This window comes from Camelus dromedarius, chromosome 21 (assembly GCF_036321535.1).
Source record: "Camelus dromedarius isolate mCamDro1 chromosome 21, mCamDro1.pat, whole genome shotgun sequence".
Taxonomy (NCBI): Eukaryota; Metazoa; Chordata; class Mammalia; order Artiodactyla; family Camelidae; genus Camelus; species Camelus dromedarius.
The window spans coordinates 6,589,578-6,604,873 of NC_087456.1; the positions used below are offsets into that span (position 1 = coordinate 6,589,578).

Sequence of the window (15,296 nt, forward strand, 5' to 3'; positions counted from 1 at the left end):
GAGGCAGGGAGAGGAGGGGCGGGCCTGCTGGTGCCCCTGTCACCTCCATGGAGCGGATCGCTGTCAATGGTTAAACACACAGCTCCTCACTCCTCCCAGATCTCTCCCCCTGACAATGCAAGGGAGCCAAGCATGAAACACAGCAGATGGAGACCACCCCCCTCCAACCCTGAGAAGGGAGGAGGGGGAGAGGGGCTTGAATCCCATATACAAGGTGTCCTAGGCTATTGGAAAACCCTGGAAGACAACTGGTCCAACCCCGCAAGGGAGGAAGCGGGGTCTCCCCTCCCGGGCATGGGGAGAGGGAGGTCTGGAAGCAGGCTGGTGAGTGCTTTCTTAGACTGTCAGGTCCTTGGGCCCCAGAGGGTTTGGTGTAGTTACAGCCCTGAAAGGGGGTGGTGGGAGGATTGTGCGGGCAGACAGACTTTGCAAAGATGCTAAGATTGCGGTCATTTCACAGGAGGAGAAGAGGAGGTGGGTGAGATGTCCTGCTTCGGCGGGGTCTCCGAAGAGGAAGGCAGGGAGCTCCTCCTGTGGCTTCTCAGAGAGCCCTCTGTCTTCCTCCTCCCTGCCTGGCGCTCTGTTTCTTTGGGACAGGCTGATGATCATCAATAGGGGGCATCCTGGGTTTCCTAGGAAACCTGCCTGGCCTTCGGGTGCCTGTGAGTGGAGGGAGTGAGCAGGCTCAGGTCACCATCTGTTGCGTCGTTCCTTCCATGGCAGGAGAGATGGAAGGGAGGTGGGGACCGGAGGCAGGGGGGAAAGCGGGGAGCAGGGTCGTCCGCGGCGCCCAGGGCAGTCCCTCCGCTGAAGGTGACCTCAGAACCAGGGCAGCTAAGGCGAAGCCTGCAGGATGAGGGGATGGGGAGGCTGGGAATGGAGGTGACGGCCCTTCTGGGGCCCTTCTGGAGCAGCTGAATCCCTGGATTCTGAGAGTCTGTCTGTGGGATGGAGAAAATAAGGTAGCTCTGACTGAGATCAGTCAGAAGCCCTGACAGGGAGTCGGGAGGATTTCAGGAGTAAAGGAGATGAGTGTGTCTGCTGAGCGGGGACAGGGTCCACTTCAGAGGATGCTTAACAGATATTATTATTATTAGGTTATTGTTGTTATTTGCATTACTCAGGCTTATACTGTAACAACGATTTTATCCTATATGACTTAACCAAGGGTTTATACTATATTGTACTTACTCATTGAGGATGCGTCTCTCTTAGGACGAGGGAGTATCTCATAAGATGGCTGTTCACTCACCCTGTGAAAATGTATTGTACTGTCTTACTGCAGAGGGAAACACACCGTGGACTCTGACCTCAAGAAGCTCAGAGTCTGCTGCAGGAGATGGATGTGGGGACAACTGATCCCACGGGCAGGAGGACATGGCCACTGGAACAGAGCATGCTGGGGAGCGCAGCAGAAATCACAGCCTCCTTTCTGCGGGGAAGGCAGGGTCAGCGTCGGGGAGGGGTTGCCACTGAGGGCCTTGGCAAAGAAGGGAATTTGCATGGTAGAGAGACAAGGGGATGGCACTTCCAGCCTATGCAGAGCAGGAGCAAAGATGGCCAGAGGGGCAGAAAGCACCTGCCTTGTTTGGGGAGAAGTCCGAGGCTGGGGCTGGGCTGGAGCCCGTGTGCAGGTGCTGTGGGAGCCAGATCACAGGGGCTTTTGGCTCTTAGGCCAGCTCCTTGACTACTTTTTCTACCAAAATAGACAAGATTGAAGACAGCCACAGGCAGGACACACACTGGCTCTTTCTCTGATCTTCAAGAAAGAAAACGGAAAGTGAGTGAGAATGTGATGATTATTGTGGTAACCTGAGCCACTCTGATGTTATTTATGTATAAATCATTTGCAAGTGTTCCTTATCTGTCCTGGGAACAAACTGCTTGAGAAATTCCTTACATCCGAGTCCCGAGTTCCAGCTCAGAGCGTCTGCCTGCCTCTGGCAGGCAGCGCCCCACCCCACCCCCGCCCAGTGTGAGATGCTTCTGGGCTCTTTTCACATCTCACGTGGCCCTTCCCCACTCCTTATGTTCGTGTGCCTCTATCTACTCTTTTTGTTTCAGCTCCTCTGTCTGATTTCTGAACAGGTTGCTTCCGGGCAGCTATGGTAATGAACCCTGCTGGCGTGTTTGGTTTTTGTCATCGGATGCTGAATGGCTGAGTTGTGCGCTGACTCTGTTGGGCTTTTACTATTACTGTGTTCCCTCACCATATCCTCTGGCAGTGATGTGAGTGTATCTGAGTGTATTTCTTGGTTGGTTCTTGTAGTGCTGTTCTAGTCATCTCATTAGTTTATTCTAGGAGCTGACTGCTGGCACGTGGCCCCATAGCAGTAACCTGTTGGTGTGCATATCTGTCTCTAGGTGGCAGTTCAGGAGCACAGCCTCGGATACCCACAGAGCTGTTTTGTTTACAGCTCCAGGCATTTCAGACTACACATTTGGTTCCAAGCTCATGATCGCCTTGAGCCCCAACCCCTTCCAGACTTTTCTCGTTTTTTCATTCTTTCTTTCTTTCTTTTTTTCCAAAATGGGGATGTAATTCATTTAATTTGTCTATTTATTTTAGTGGAGGTACTGGGGGTTGAACCCAGGACCTCATGCATGGTAGGCGTGTTCTCTACCACTGAGCTGTACCCTCTCTGTTTCTTTATTCTTGATGCCAGTTATTAGCATCATCCTAATCCAGTTTCCCCACCTAGAAACCTGATGCCATCCTTCCTCTCACCATCCGCTACCAGTCAGTCATCAGATTCTAACCCTGTTGCTTCTAACCCGGAAACTGTACCCAAATCTTAGGGAGGCTGTGGAAGCCATCAAGCCATCTGTCACGCGCACCTTCTTTCTCACACCAGCCCAGGGGCACCTGTAGAATCCGGACTCTGGGAGAAGGCTAATGGAGGGACGGGGAGGAGGCAGGGTTGAGAAGCCTCACCCCGGGCTCTGCTCCCAGAGCGCGCGGATGCTGTAGGGCAGAGTGTGGCCACGCCCCAGGCCAGCCTGCCCCAGGGCAGCAGGACCGGCAGACCACAGGCCCTCTCTTGGACTTAGGTTTTCCTGATAAAGGTCTGTGCACGGTGGAGTCACTTGAATGGTGAAATGGCTCACGTTTGTACTATGCTTCTGGTGCCTCTGCATTTTCCGTTGGATCCTCACAGCCATCATCTGTGGCAGGCAGAGCAGGAATATTTATTTCCATTTTTGAGACTTTAAAAAAGGCTTGGCAAGCAAGTAATTTACAAAAGGTAAGTGGCAGGACTGAGACCTTTACTTGGATCTTTCTTTCCATAAATATTCTCTCCCTGGGCCCCTGCCAGGCAGTGAGGACACAAAAATGAGCAGGGTATGGTCTGAGCCTCAGGCATCCACAGAGAGGGGAGAACGCTGCAGCCAGTGATGACCAACCTACAGCCCTCGGGCCAGTTCCAGCCCACTGCCTATTTTGTAAATAAAGCTTTATTGGCACATAGCCACGCCCATCCGCTCACTTATTGTCTCCAGCAGCCCTCGCACTGTGGTGAAGTTCAGCAGTTGTGACAGAGACTGCCTGTCTCACAAAGCCTACAATATTTACTGTCTGGACTGTTACAGGAAAGGTCTCCAACCCTTGGTTTAACCACATAGTTTGCCAGTGTGCTCAGTGTCCCAGAGACGCAGGTTTAAGCTACAGTGGAGATGGACTCAGCTCTGCTGGGGGCTGGGGGGCACAGGGGAAGCACAAGGAATTCTTCCTCAAGCAGAAGATGTCTGAGCAGCGGGATCTTGAAGGCTGAGTAGGAATTAATCACGTGGCAAGGAGGGAATGCCTTTTCAGGCACAGGGGATGGCACTTGTACAGTGTAGAGGTTGTAAACGGTGTGGCATGCTTAGAAAATGGCACGGCATTCGGTTAGGAAGCATTCAGGGTTTGGATGGGGTTGGAAAGGCCTCCAGGAACCTGATCTGCAAGTGTCTTACACAGGAGTTGGATTTGATCTTACACATTGATGCAGAGATACGGAAAGGTTTCATCAGAGCACTGCTATGTTCAGGTGGGGGTTTAGAAATATCACTGTAACGGCAACACAGAGAACGGATTGGAAGCAGGCCGATTGGTAGGTTATTGCAAACATCATGAGACATGGTGTGTATCAGACGTAAGCAGGTGGGAACGTGCAGAAGGGAGGAGAATGAGAGACACTCGGAAGGAGGCAGTCCAAGGGCTTTGGTGCCTGAGTGTGAGGTGTGAGAAGAGGTGAGATTTAAGGGTGATTCCGGGTGTCTGGCTCTGATGACTTAGCTGGGTACCACGAACAAAGACAGGGAATAGAAATGGAGGGTCAGGACTCTGATGGAGACACTGAGAACATCACGCAGAAGAAGAGGATCCAGCAGTGTGATCGATGTCGCCACAGAGGTTAGTAGGGCCAGAGAGGAAACAAGGCTCCAAACTGGTGTTTCAGAGGCTAAGGACGAAAGGGTGTTGGGAGGGTTGGATGGGGTAGTTGACGGTTAATGCCTCCAGGAGTTCGGGCGAGGTAAAGACTGGAACGCTGGGCGTGGCCGTCAGGAGGCCAGTGGAAGGTCCCGAGAGGAGAGGAGGAGAGTTCCTTTTTTTTGGCCTGTTTGACGTATGTGTGAAACAATGTTGTCCAGCAATAAACCAAAATTTTATTTTGCCTAACAACAGCAAAGATGGAAATGCAGCACAGTGTGGCCTGAAATACTTGTTGGATGGGAGCTAAATAAACAAAGGCAAAAGCCATTGACCGTTTATTTAAAAAACAAAACAAAACAAACTTCCTTAAGAAATGAAAGGAAAAAAAAATCAGGTAGGTATATACAGGGCAGCTGTGGGATACAGAGAATGATCTTTTGGTTTCATTATGAGAGAAGCTTGAAGCTCTCTCTCTGCGGAGGCAGGGAGCCAGTTGGGAACAGTTTGGGAATGCAGGAGAGAGCAGACAGTTACTGGTCCGCGTCCCTACAGGGTCGGGGCTGGGTCCAGGCAGAGGCAGGCAGACAGGAGGAGGGAGAGATGCTTCTTTAGTACAGAAGGTGGAGGTAACGGGAAGCGTGTGTGTCCAACCAACGTTCTAGGGGCATTTCTGATTCTGATAGTCCTGTCAGTTGCAAGTGATAGAAAACTCAACTCCAACTGCCTTAAAAACTCGAGGGAATTTTTCGTGTAAACATACATGGAATTTAAAACTCCACAAGTAGGGCTTGCTTCAGGAAGTGTTCGATCAGTGACTCAAACAGGGACAGGAAGGATCAGGTCTTCCTGTGTCTTCTCTCTGCCTTCGACAGTATTGGATTGTCCTCACATTACGCTCGGAGGCCCCCCTGCTCCCACTGCCTGAAGCTCCACCCTCTGCCTCTTGGGGGTTCCTCACTGGGTGTCTTTAGAAGAGAGGGGGAGACTGGTCTCTCCCAGAGCTTTCAGAGACGTCTCCATGAAGCCCACTGCCTCTGGCTGGATGAGTCGTTCCTAAACCAACTGCAGTGATGAGAGGTAGGGAATGCTCACTTTTTAATACTCAGCAGAGCCCAAGCCTGGAACTGGCGTAGGATCACTCTGAGAAAGAGATAGAGATGAATTCGCTATGGATATTATGGACTGAATTGTGCCCCCCACCCCCAATTCATATGTTGAAGGTCTACCCACAGTGTGACTGCATTTGGACATAAGCCCTTTAAAGAAGTAATTAATGTTAAGTAGTGTCATTAGGGTGGGTCCTAATCCAACAGGCCTGGTGTCCTTGTAAGAGGAAGAAACACCAGGGGTGCGTTCGCACAGAGGAAAGGCCATGTAAGGACACTGTAAGAAGGCAGCCATTTATAAGCCAACAAGAGAGACCTCGGGATAAACCAGCCCTGCTGACACCTTGATCTCGGACTGCCAGCTTCCACAACTGCGAGAAGATAAATTTCCAGTCTACGGTACTTTGTAACAGCAGTCCTAGCTGGTGAACACAGGTACAGTGGATGGGAGAAGGATAGCAAGGATGCTGGATAAACATCCAGCAAAGGCCCGCTAAGTTCTCTGTGTGCTTGAAATTGTGCAAGTTGAATAAGACACTGTCCCCAGCCTCCAGGAACCCATTGTGTAGCTGGGGAGAGAGCAGTCCACGCCAGGACCTTGCACTCTTTGCAGTGAGTATGTCCCAGAATTCTCTGAGAGCGCAGAGGGTGAAGTCCTCATCCAGCCTTCGGGAGATAGACTGTTCCAGGGAAACCAAGGAAGGCTTCCCAGAGGAGGAGTCACCTGCCCTGAAGCTGGAAGATAACAAAAAGTTGAAGAAAGAGCAGAAGAGGCAGACTAGGGAAAAGAAAGTGATTTAAGTAAAGTTAGTGTGAAAATAAACAAATGGCATCCAAATGAGAACAAGCAGGGGCTATTTCTTCAGAGGGAGCTCTAGCAAGGGAGTCAGGCACCATCACTTGCTTCAGCAGAGACTCAAAGACAGAGAAGGGAGAGGACAAATTCATAGTGAAGGAAAAGGAAGGCTTCAGGCATGCTTGGACTGACGTGGGCTCCCGGAGGCGGGCCAAGTGGAAGCGCGGCTTCCTGTCTGATCGGTCTGGGAAGCATGTTTGTCTTTCCCTGGTTGGACTTGAGTAGGCAGTATTGGCAGAAGATCGGGAAGCCTGCAGTCCCTGCCCCAGTCCCGGCCATTCTGGGCTGACTGCTGCAGCAGCTGTGGGCCAGGCTCCTGCTGTTACAGATGGTGTGGCTGTCTTCTGTGGGGTCCTCTCTCAGCGGCGTGGGTGAGCGGGCGAGGACTGCTGGTGGAACTAGAAATGATTCAGTAGAACTGGAGGTGAGTGGAAGTGGGGGGCAGTGAGACTGGGCAGGTAGGCAAGGGCCTGACCAGGGAGGGCTTTCGAAGAGACATACAGGACAGAAGCAGCTCTGGCGGGGATGGGACGGGAGTTGAGCAAGGGGTGTCGAGGACCGCAGAGAGTCCTGAGAAGGCACCCCAGGCCTCAGCGCAGCCATGCTAGCCCCGGGAAGCCCGGTGGCTTCGAGTCGGCGCCGCACTGCTGCGGGCCAGCCTGGTGTGCTAGGCTTCACCCCTGCGCCCTGCTGCTGCAGCCACGTGCGCTGGGCGCAGGGTTTCTGCACTGGGGAACTCAGGTTGTTGCACAAGGGTTTTCAGTTCTTTGTTTTACCAACAGAATCCTTTCTTCAAAGAAAACCTTTCGCAAGAGCCCACTGTCAAACAAGGACTGTGAAAAAGCCCACTGCCCCTTCCATCGTCCCCACCCCACCTTGCAGAAGGCCTGAGGCACGTCCGAAGAACCCACCCAGCTCCTCTGGACCCAGTGTAAAAACCCAGCTCTCAAAGATTCTTAAGAAATCTTTCAGCTATACCCTCACCACCTGGAATACTTGCTGTGAAATCCCAGGATGGCCATGAGGCTGGTTACATTGGGTGATTTCATTGAAATGGTGGGGCAGTTTCTGGGTTTTGGAAGCTGAGGGGCAGCACCTCTGGCAGGGTCTCCCTGCCTCCACTGTTGTCCATCTCCATTCTGCCCTCCACAGAGTAGCCAGAATGGCCTTTACAAACAGATCTCATCCAGTCAGTGCACCTCTTAGAACCCTGCAGTAGCTACCTGCCATGCTTAGGATATAATTTAACTCCTTACTTTGGCCTTCTCAGCCCTCCCTCAGTATACCCTTGTCTCCCTCTCCGACCGTGACTTGTTCCATTCTTCCCCATGTGCCCTTCAAGCTCCAGCTACACTGGCTTCTTCCAGTTCCGTGCATGTCCCCATCTGCTTCCTGCCACAGGGCCTTTGCACAGGCAGTTGGTTCTCCCTGCCTAGAATGTTTCTCTGACGCATCTTTACAAGGTTAGCTCCTTACCATTTAGATCTTGGTCAGTTGTCACCTTTTCACAGAGGCCTTCTTTGACCATTCACTTTCCTTTATCTCATCACCCTATTGTGTGGCGGCTTCTTCTTTTTTTTTTTTTTTTTAATAGACTTTTTTTTAGAGCACTTTTAGATTCATAGCAAAATTGAGTGCAAGGTACAGAGGTTTCCCATATGCCTGCTGCCCCACCCAGGCACAGCCACCCCATCATCGTCATTCCCACCAGAGTGGCACATTAGTTACAACTGACGAACCTACGTGGACATGTCATTATCCCCCAAAGTCCACAGTCTACAGAAGGTTCCACCCCTGCTATTGTACATTCTGTGAGTTTTGACAAATTTCAGTGACATGTATCCACGGTCACAGCATCTTACAGAGTAGTTTCACTGCCCTAAAAATCCTCTGTGCACCACCTGTTTACCGCTCCCTCCCCTCAAGCCCTCATCTTTTTGCTGTCTCCATAGTTTTGCCTTTTCCAGAATGTTCCATAGTTGGAATCACACCATCCGCAGCATTTTCAGATTGGCTTCTTTCACTTAGTAATGTGCATTTAGGTTCCCTCCATGTCTTTTCATGGCTTGATAGCCATTTCTTTTTAGTGCTAGATAATATCCCATTGTCCGAGTGGAGCAGTTTATTTATCTGTTCACCTACCGAAGGACAGCTTGGTTGCTTCCAGGTTTTTGTAGTTATGGGTAAAGCTGCCATAAACCTTGCGTGCAGGTCGGATTGTGTTTTCTCCATTGCACTGACTGCTGCCTGATTTACTGTTGTTGTTGTTTGATGTTTATTTCCTGTCTTCCCTGCGGGAACGTGAGCTCTGTGAGAGCAGGGAAGCCTCCTGTCTGATCTCTGTGTATTCCCTAGACCAGCGCCTGCCACCAGGCCTGGAAGTGAGTGAATGGCCAGCTGACTGCTGCCCGGAGGTCCAGGGCGGGTTCTGTTGCAGGGGCCGAGGCGCTGCCAGCTGAGCCGTGTCTCAGCACCGCCAGTCTTTCCTCCCCGTCACTTCCGATGTGTTGTGACCACCGGTGCAGCCTGCCCGGGACGGGGCTGCGGGAGTGCGGGGAGCTCCCGACGGCAACAGCTTGCAGGAGCTGCGTGCCTCTCATCCGTCTGCCGGGGACAGCTTGTGGAATCAACACCAGGGGCCCCCCAGTCTGGGGAAAGAAAGCCAACCAGGACCCAGATAAAAGGGAAAATAGAAAAGCAGACTGTGACTGTGGATGTATAATTAGTATTGTTCCTCGGGGCTGTTGCTGGTGGGGTCCTGGAGGTAGCTGAGCGTTCAAAGCCCACTCAGTGGCAGCAGCTGACATCTCTTAAGCTTGTGCCCTGTGCTTCGCTAAGTGCTTAATATAGGTATATTGGGTATTCAGTCATAACAGCAGCCCTTTGGAATAGGCGCTACTGTTATCTGCATTTTGCAGATAGAAAATACAAAGCTCCGAAGGTTTAGTACTTGCCCCTGATCCCCACCTTGTAAGCGGGGAGCAGCTTCAAATCCAAGGTCTTGCTGCACAGCCAATGCTCTCGAACTTGACCAAGCGAGGTCGTTGTGTCCAGCTGTCCCCACCAGTGGCTGATCATCATTCAACTCACATATGCTTTCCTGGGTCCCACCTTAGGTATTTTGAATTTGAATCTCCCACAAGGCTTGCAAATTTAAAGGCCTTGAGTTCAGGGAGGTTGTCTAAGTGTATGAAGCATCCCCATGTGAGATAACAGAGATTGTAAGGGCATTTGAATTTAAAAAAAAATTTTTTTTTTTATCTACAGGCCTGGTTTGGCCCCTACCTGGGAGTTTGAGGGTCCAGGGGTCTGTGTATTTACATGGTGCCTGTGTGATTCTGATAAGCATCCAGTTTCCTTCCTGCAGGGGCACATTGTGAGCAACACAGCTCAGCAAATGCCATTTGCATTCTTTATGGAAAACAGTGAGTTCAGTACTTATATGCAGAACACTTCATATTTGGGTGACTCTATTCTCTCTCTTTTGTCTCTTCTTTTCTTTCTTTCTTTCTTTTTTTTTCTTTTTTTTTTTTTTTTGGCTTCTCTTTTCACATAGTGGGTTAAAGAGCAGGGACCTCAGATACACAAGAATTGAATTAAACATATTTCCTGGTTCATAGGACACCATCAGTCCATGCCACATTTCTCTTCTGGTTTTATTTATTTTCCTTCTTTCCTTCAGTCTCTCCCCCTGCAGTAGAGTGACCCCCCAGTGTATTTTATATTTCACCTCTTGCACGTTTGATTTGATATAAAAGGAACATTCAAACACATCACAGTGGTAGCATGTACGGGTGGTGTGCTTCATTTTGATAAATGGTATTATAGAACGGCTGTATTTATTAGATTATTCTTCCTTGCATCTCAGAGCAGCATCTGCCTTTCCAGCAGGTCCTCCCATTTGATTCTTCTTGTGCCCTGTGGTGCTAAACAGAAAAATTCCACACCCTTTTCCAACTTTCCAAGATAGTCGTCACCGTCCCTTCTTCTGCAGCCTTGATCTCCCCTCTCGCAGGATATGATGGTGTCCTTATTCCTCCACGGGATGCCCCGCAGTTAGGTGACATTCCCCTTGAAGAGCCCTGACCACTCCATCTCCCCTCCCCAGCCCGCTGGGTGGTGTACCTCTCCACCCCTAGTGATAACCTGCATGCGATTTGTTTATTCATTCATCCATTCATGGACGTTTGGGCTGGTGGTGTCACCTCTTGGCTATTGTGAATGATGCTGCTGTGAACATGTGTGTATGTGTGCTTGTTTGAGTCCCTGTTTTTAATTCTTTGGGGCATATACCTTAGAACAGAAATACGAGGTCATATGGTAATTCTGTGTTTCATTTTTTGAGGTACTAGCAAACTATACATTTCTTTTTTTTAATAACAATTTTACTTGGGAACTGTCGTGCATATTGAAAGACAGGAGAAATGGGTGGAAAAACCCTGGGCTAGGAGTCAGGAGACCTGGGTTCTATTCCTAGCTTTGCCACTAACCAGGTCGGTGACTTTGATCATATCACTTCCCTTTTCTGGGCTCTTGTTTCCTCATCGGAGAAGTAAGGGGATTGCAGGAAGCTAAATAATCTTTAAATTATCCTCCTCTTTTAAGATTTTATTGGAAAAATTGGATTCCAGAAGACGGAGAGAGAATTGTCAAACAGCTAAATGTGATTATTTCTCTGTTCTTTTCCTGCTGTGTTTTTAAATTTAAAGATACTCCAAGTAAGTGGGCTTTCATCTTGCCAGTGTGTTTCTAGTTAATGAATAGCTTCTGGCTTCCTGTTTCCATCAAGATTCCCAGAAGAAGATTTCCTCTTTCCCACCACTTGGCAGCTCCTGAACAAAACATGGCGGCCATGGAGCCAAGACTGGAGCCATCCCGCTGTCCTCCTGGAAGGAATACTGAGCCTCCCCCTGGTGCTGGTTCCCTTGGTGCTAAGGTTTCAGTCGGCTAGCCTGAGTCTGGTCTTTGGAGATGTAGTAGCCGTGGAGAGGCATTAGCGGACTCTTTTTGAGACAGTGTAAGGATCATCGTAGAGCGTTAGGAGGAAGAACCAAAGACTCCTGTGAAGCCTTCCAACCAGATGGCTCCCCCTGGAGACATTTTCTCCTTTCTGAGCTCTCTTACAGCTGGATGACCCCCTGGCCAGGGTGCCTATATATGGAGGGAAGTTTTTTCTCCCCTGAGTGGTAGCCTTCACAGTATTCTGCTGCCCAGGTCCAAAGCATGTGCTCTCCTGCGCTGCCTGGTGGTTTTGTGGGGAAACAGGCTTAGAGCATGTGATCCAAGTGGTTAAGTTCAGTCATTCATTTGCTCATTTTTTACCCATCAGTCACATAGTTTTGAGTGCCTGCTGTTTTAGGCACTGTGCTAGAGTCTAGGAATAAACAAGGGAAAAGTCACCTTCCCTTACAGTACCTCCCCTTTTATAGGGGGTACAGATGAGTGGCTTTTGGAGTGAATACAAAGTGACAAATGCTATAATAGGGGGGCGTGAATGATGTTCAGGAGCACAGATAAGGAGGTATATAAGTCACACTTGGCATACCCTAATGAGAGAGGGCAGATTCAAAGAGTGTTCTAGACAGAAGTTAATCTGTGCAGAAGTCAGTCAGCACAGTAGAGCATTATGCACTGAGACCTGGTAGAAGACCTGTGTTGGCAGGAACACAGAATGGGAGGAGGAGGGTGATAAGAAATGACCTTGCAGATGGGACTGTATCACACAGGGCATGAACTTTGGCTTCAACTTTTGGGCAGCAGTGAGCAAGTGTGTTTGACTAGGAGAATGGTGTATTTATATTAGCATTTGAGAAATTAATTTATATGGAATCACATAGACCCAGAATTGCCAAAGCAATACTAAAGAGAAGGAACGAAGCTGGAGGAACAACCCTCCCAGACTTCAGACAGTACTACAGAGCTGCAGTAGTCAAAAAAGCATGGTATTGGCACAAAAACAGACATACGGATCAATGGAACAGAATAGAGAGTCCAGAAACAAACCCACACATCTACAGTCAATTAATCTTTGACAAAGGAGGCAAGAACATACAATGAAGAAAAATGCCTCTTCAGCAAGTGGTATTGGAAAAACAACAGCAGCATGTAAATCAGTGAAGTTAGAGCACTCCCTCACACCATATACAAAAATAAACTCAAAATGGCTTAAAGACTTAAACATAAGACAGACACTATAAAACTCCTGGAAGAAAACATAGGCCAAACATCCTCTGACATAAATCTCAACAATATTCTCCTAGGGCAGTCTACCCAGGCAATAGAAATAAAAGCAAAAATAAACAAATGGGACCTAATTAAACTTATAGGCTTTTGCACAGCAAAGGAAACTAAACAAAACAAAAAGACAACCTATGGAATGGGAGAAGGTATTTGCAAGCAATGCAACTGACAAGGGCTTAATTTCCAGAATATACAAACAGTTCATATAACTCAATAACAAAAAAACAAACAACCCAATCAAAAAATGGACAGAAGACCTAAATAAACATCTCTCCAGTGAAGACATACAAATGGCCAATAGGCACGTGAAAACATGTTCAACACCGCTAATTATTAGAGAAATGCAAATCAAAACTACAATGAGCTATCAACTCACACCAGTTAGAATGACCACTGTTAAAAAGCCCATAAACATAAATGCTGGAGAGGGTGTGGAGAAAAGGGGACCCTCCTACACTGTTGGTGGGAGTGTAGACTGGTACAGCCACTATAAGGACAGTATGGAGGTTCTTTAAAAAACTGAAAATAGACTTACCATGTGATCCAGCAATCCCACTCCTGGGCAGATATCTGGAGAAAAATAAAATTCAAAAAGACACATGCACCCCCGTGTTCATAGCAGCACTGTTTACGATAGCCAAGACATGGAAACAACCCAAATGTCCATCAACAAATGACTGGATAAAGAAGATATGGTATATAAAAAAATATATATATATATAATGGAACACTTCTTGACCATAAAAAAGGATAAAATAATGCCATTTGCAGCAATATGGGTGGACCTGAAGATTGTCATACTAAGTGAAGTAGGCCAGGGAAAGAAAAATGCCGTATGATATCATTTATATGAGGAATCTAAAAAATAATAACAATAATAATAAGGACACAAATGAATTAATTATTTATAACTAAGATGATTGATTTCTTGAACACATGTAAGCACATCTGACTGTCCTTTATGATTGGATTACCGCTTTCTGTTGATTCTTATTTTGTGGTTGGCTTTATTCCTTTGATAACTATGTAAATTTAAAAAGCTAAAGCTCTAATCTGTTGTTAGAGACAATAATCAGTACATATATGTAAACTAAAAAAAATGTGCAGTATACTGTATATATGTATTTACATGCAATATAACATGTATGTGCATGTTATATTGCAGTTTGAATATATGTAATATTCTACCTAATAATAATTGTAATAATTCTATGTAATAGTAATTCTACCTAATAAAACTGTAATAATTCTGCCTATTAAAACTGAAAAAGAAAAAAAAAGTCCATCAACAGATGATTGGATAAAGCAGTTGTGGTGTATATATATACAGTGGAATACTACGCAGCCATAAAAAAGAATAAACCAATTCCATTTGCAACAACATGGATGGACCTAGAGACTGTCATACTAAATGAGGTAAGCCAGATAGAGAATGAGAGATGCCACATGATATCACTTATATGTGGAATTTTTTTTAAAATGACACAAATTAACTTACTTACAAAACAGAAACAGACTGACGGACATAGAGAACAAGCTTATGGTTACTGGTGGGGGAGGGGGATGGAGGGATACATTGGGAGTTTGAGATTTGCAGATACTAACTACTGTATATAAAATAGGTAAATAAGATCCTACTGTATAGCACAAGGAACTATATTCAATACCTTGTAATAGTTTATAATGAAAAAGAATATGAAAAGGAATGTATATATATATGTATAACTGAACCACTAAGCTACACACCAGAAACTAACACAACATTGTAAACCGACTATACTTCAATTAAAAAAAAAAAAGTCTTTTGGACAACCAAGTTTCCATTCACCAAACGTCTGCCCCCCAGTGCTGCCGCCTTCACCCTGCCCCTCTCTCAGGATCGAAGGACATCACTGTGATCTTGTCTCTGTGCCTGTACCCCGAACACACTCGGCCTCAGGCCCGCTCAGCACATGTGGTTCAGAGAGACTGGGAGATCGGGGCATCCCTCACTGGCTCCGTGCGTGGTGTCTTCCAGCGCTGGCCTGGGGGCCAGTGTTTGTGTTAACGACTGTTCTATGCAGACTTGCCCTTTCTTCTAGAATAGTGGGTCTCAGCTGGGGGTGGTTTTTGCCCTCCAGGGGACCGTTGACAATGTCTAGAGACATTTTTGATTGGGGGCAGGAGTGGGCTCTGCTGGAATCCAGTGAGTAGAGGCCAGGATGCTGCTTGACATCCTGCAAAGCCCAGGACAGTTCCCCACACAAAGAATTATTCGGTCCCAAAAGTCAGCAGTGCAAGGTGAAGAAACCCCGTGTTAGAGCATCAGTCTGTGACCAGGGTGACCCTTGGGTCCTCAAGGCCCTGCAGGATGGCTAGAGCAAACCCTGAGTTCAAGAAAAACTCACTTGTCATATTTCTTTCCACAGCTGAGCTCTGTCCGGGAGGCCCAGTTACAGCGGCTGGAGGCGGCAGGACCACGTGGGCCAGGGCGCAGGGAGCAGGGCCCAGGGCTGAGGATGGCCGGGCAGCAGCCGCCGCCCTGGGTCCACGCAGCCTTCCTCTTCTGCCTGCTCAGCCTCAGCGGGGCCATCGAGATTCCTATGGATCGTGAGTCTGGCTCTGTCCTCTTTTTTCCTCCTGGTCTGGGGCAGAGGAGCTGGAAGGGAGGAGAGGTCAGGGGAGAGTGAAGACCGTT

General features: G+C 48.0%; 1 protein-coding gene across 18 annotated transcripts in view; it reads left to right on the forward strand.

Annotated features, from left to right (window-relative positions):
• NFASC (neurofascin) overlaps window positions 1–15,296 on the forward strand; it is a 175,465-nt gene that overhangs the window by 87,566 nt on the left and 72,603 nt on the right. For all 18 annotated transcript variants that reach the window (XM_031438737.2, XM_031438744.2, XM_031438746.2 and 15 more), the window contains exon 3: window positions 15,028–15,208. In XM_031438737.2, the coding sequence (XP_031294597.2) occupies window positions 15,028–15,208 (181 nt within the window). The remainder of the gene's footprint in view (window positions 1–15,027; window positions 15,209–15,296) is intronic.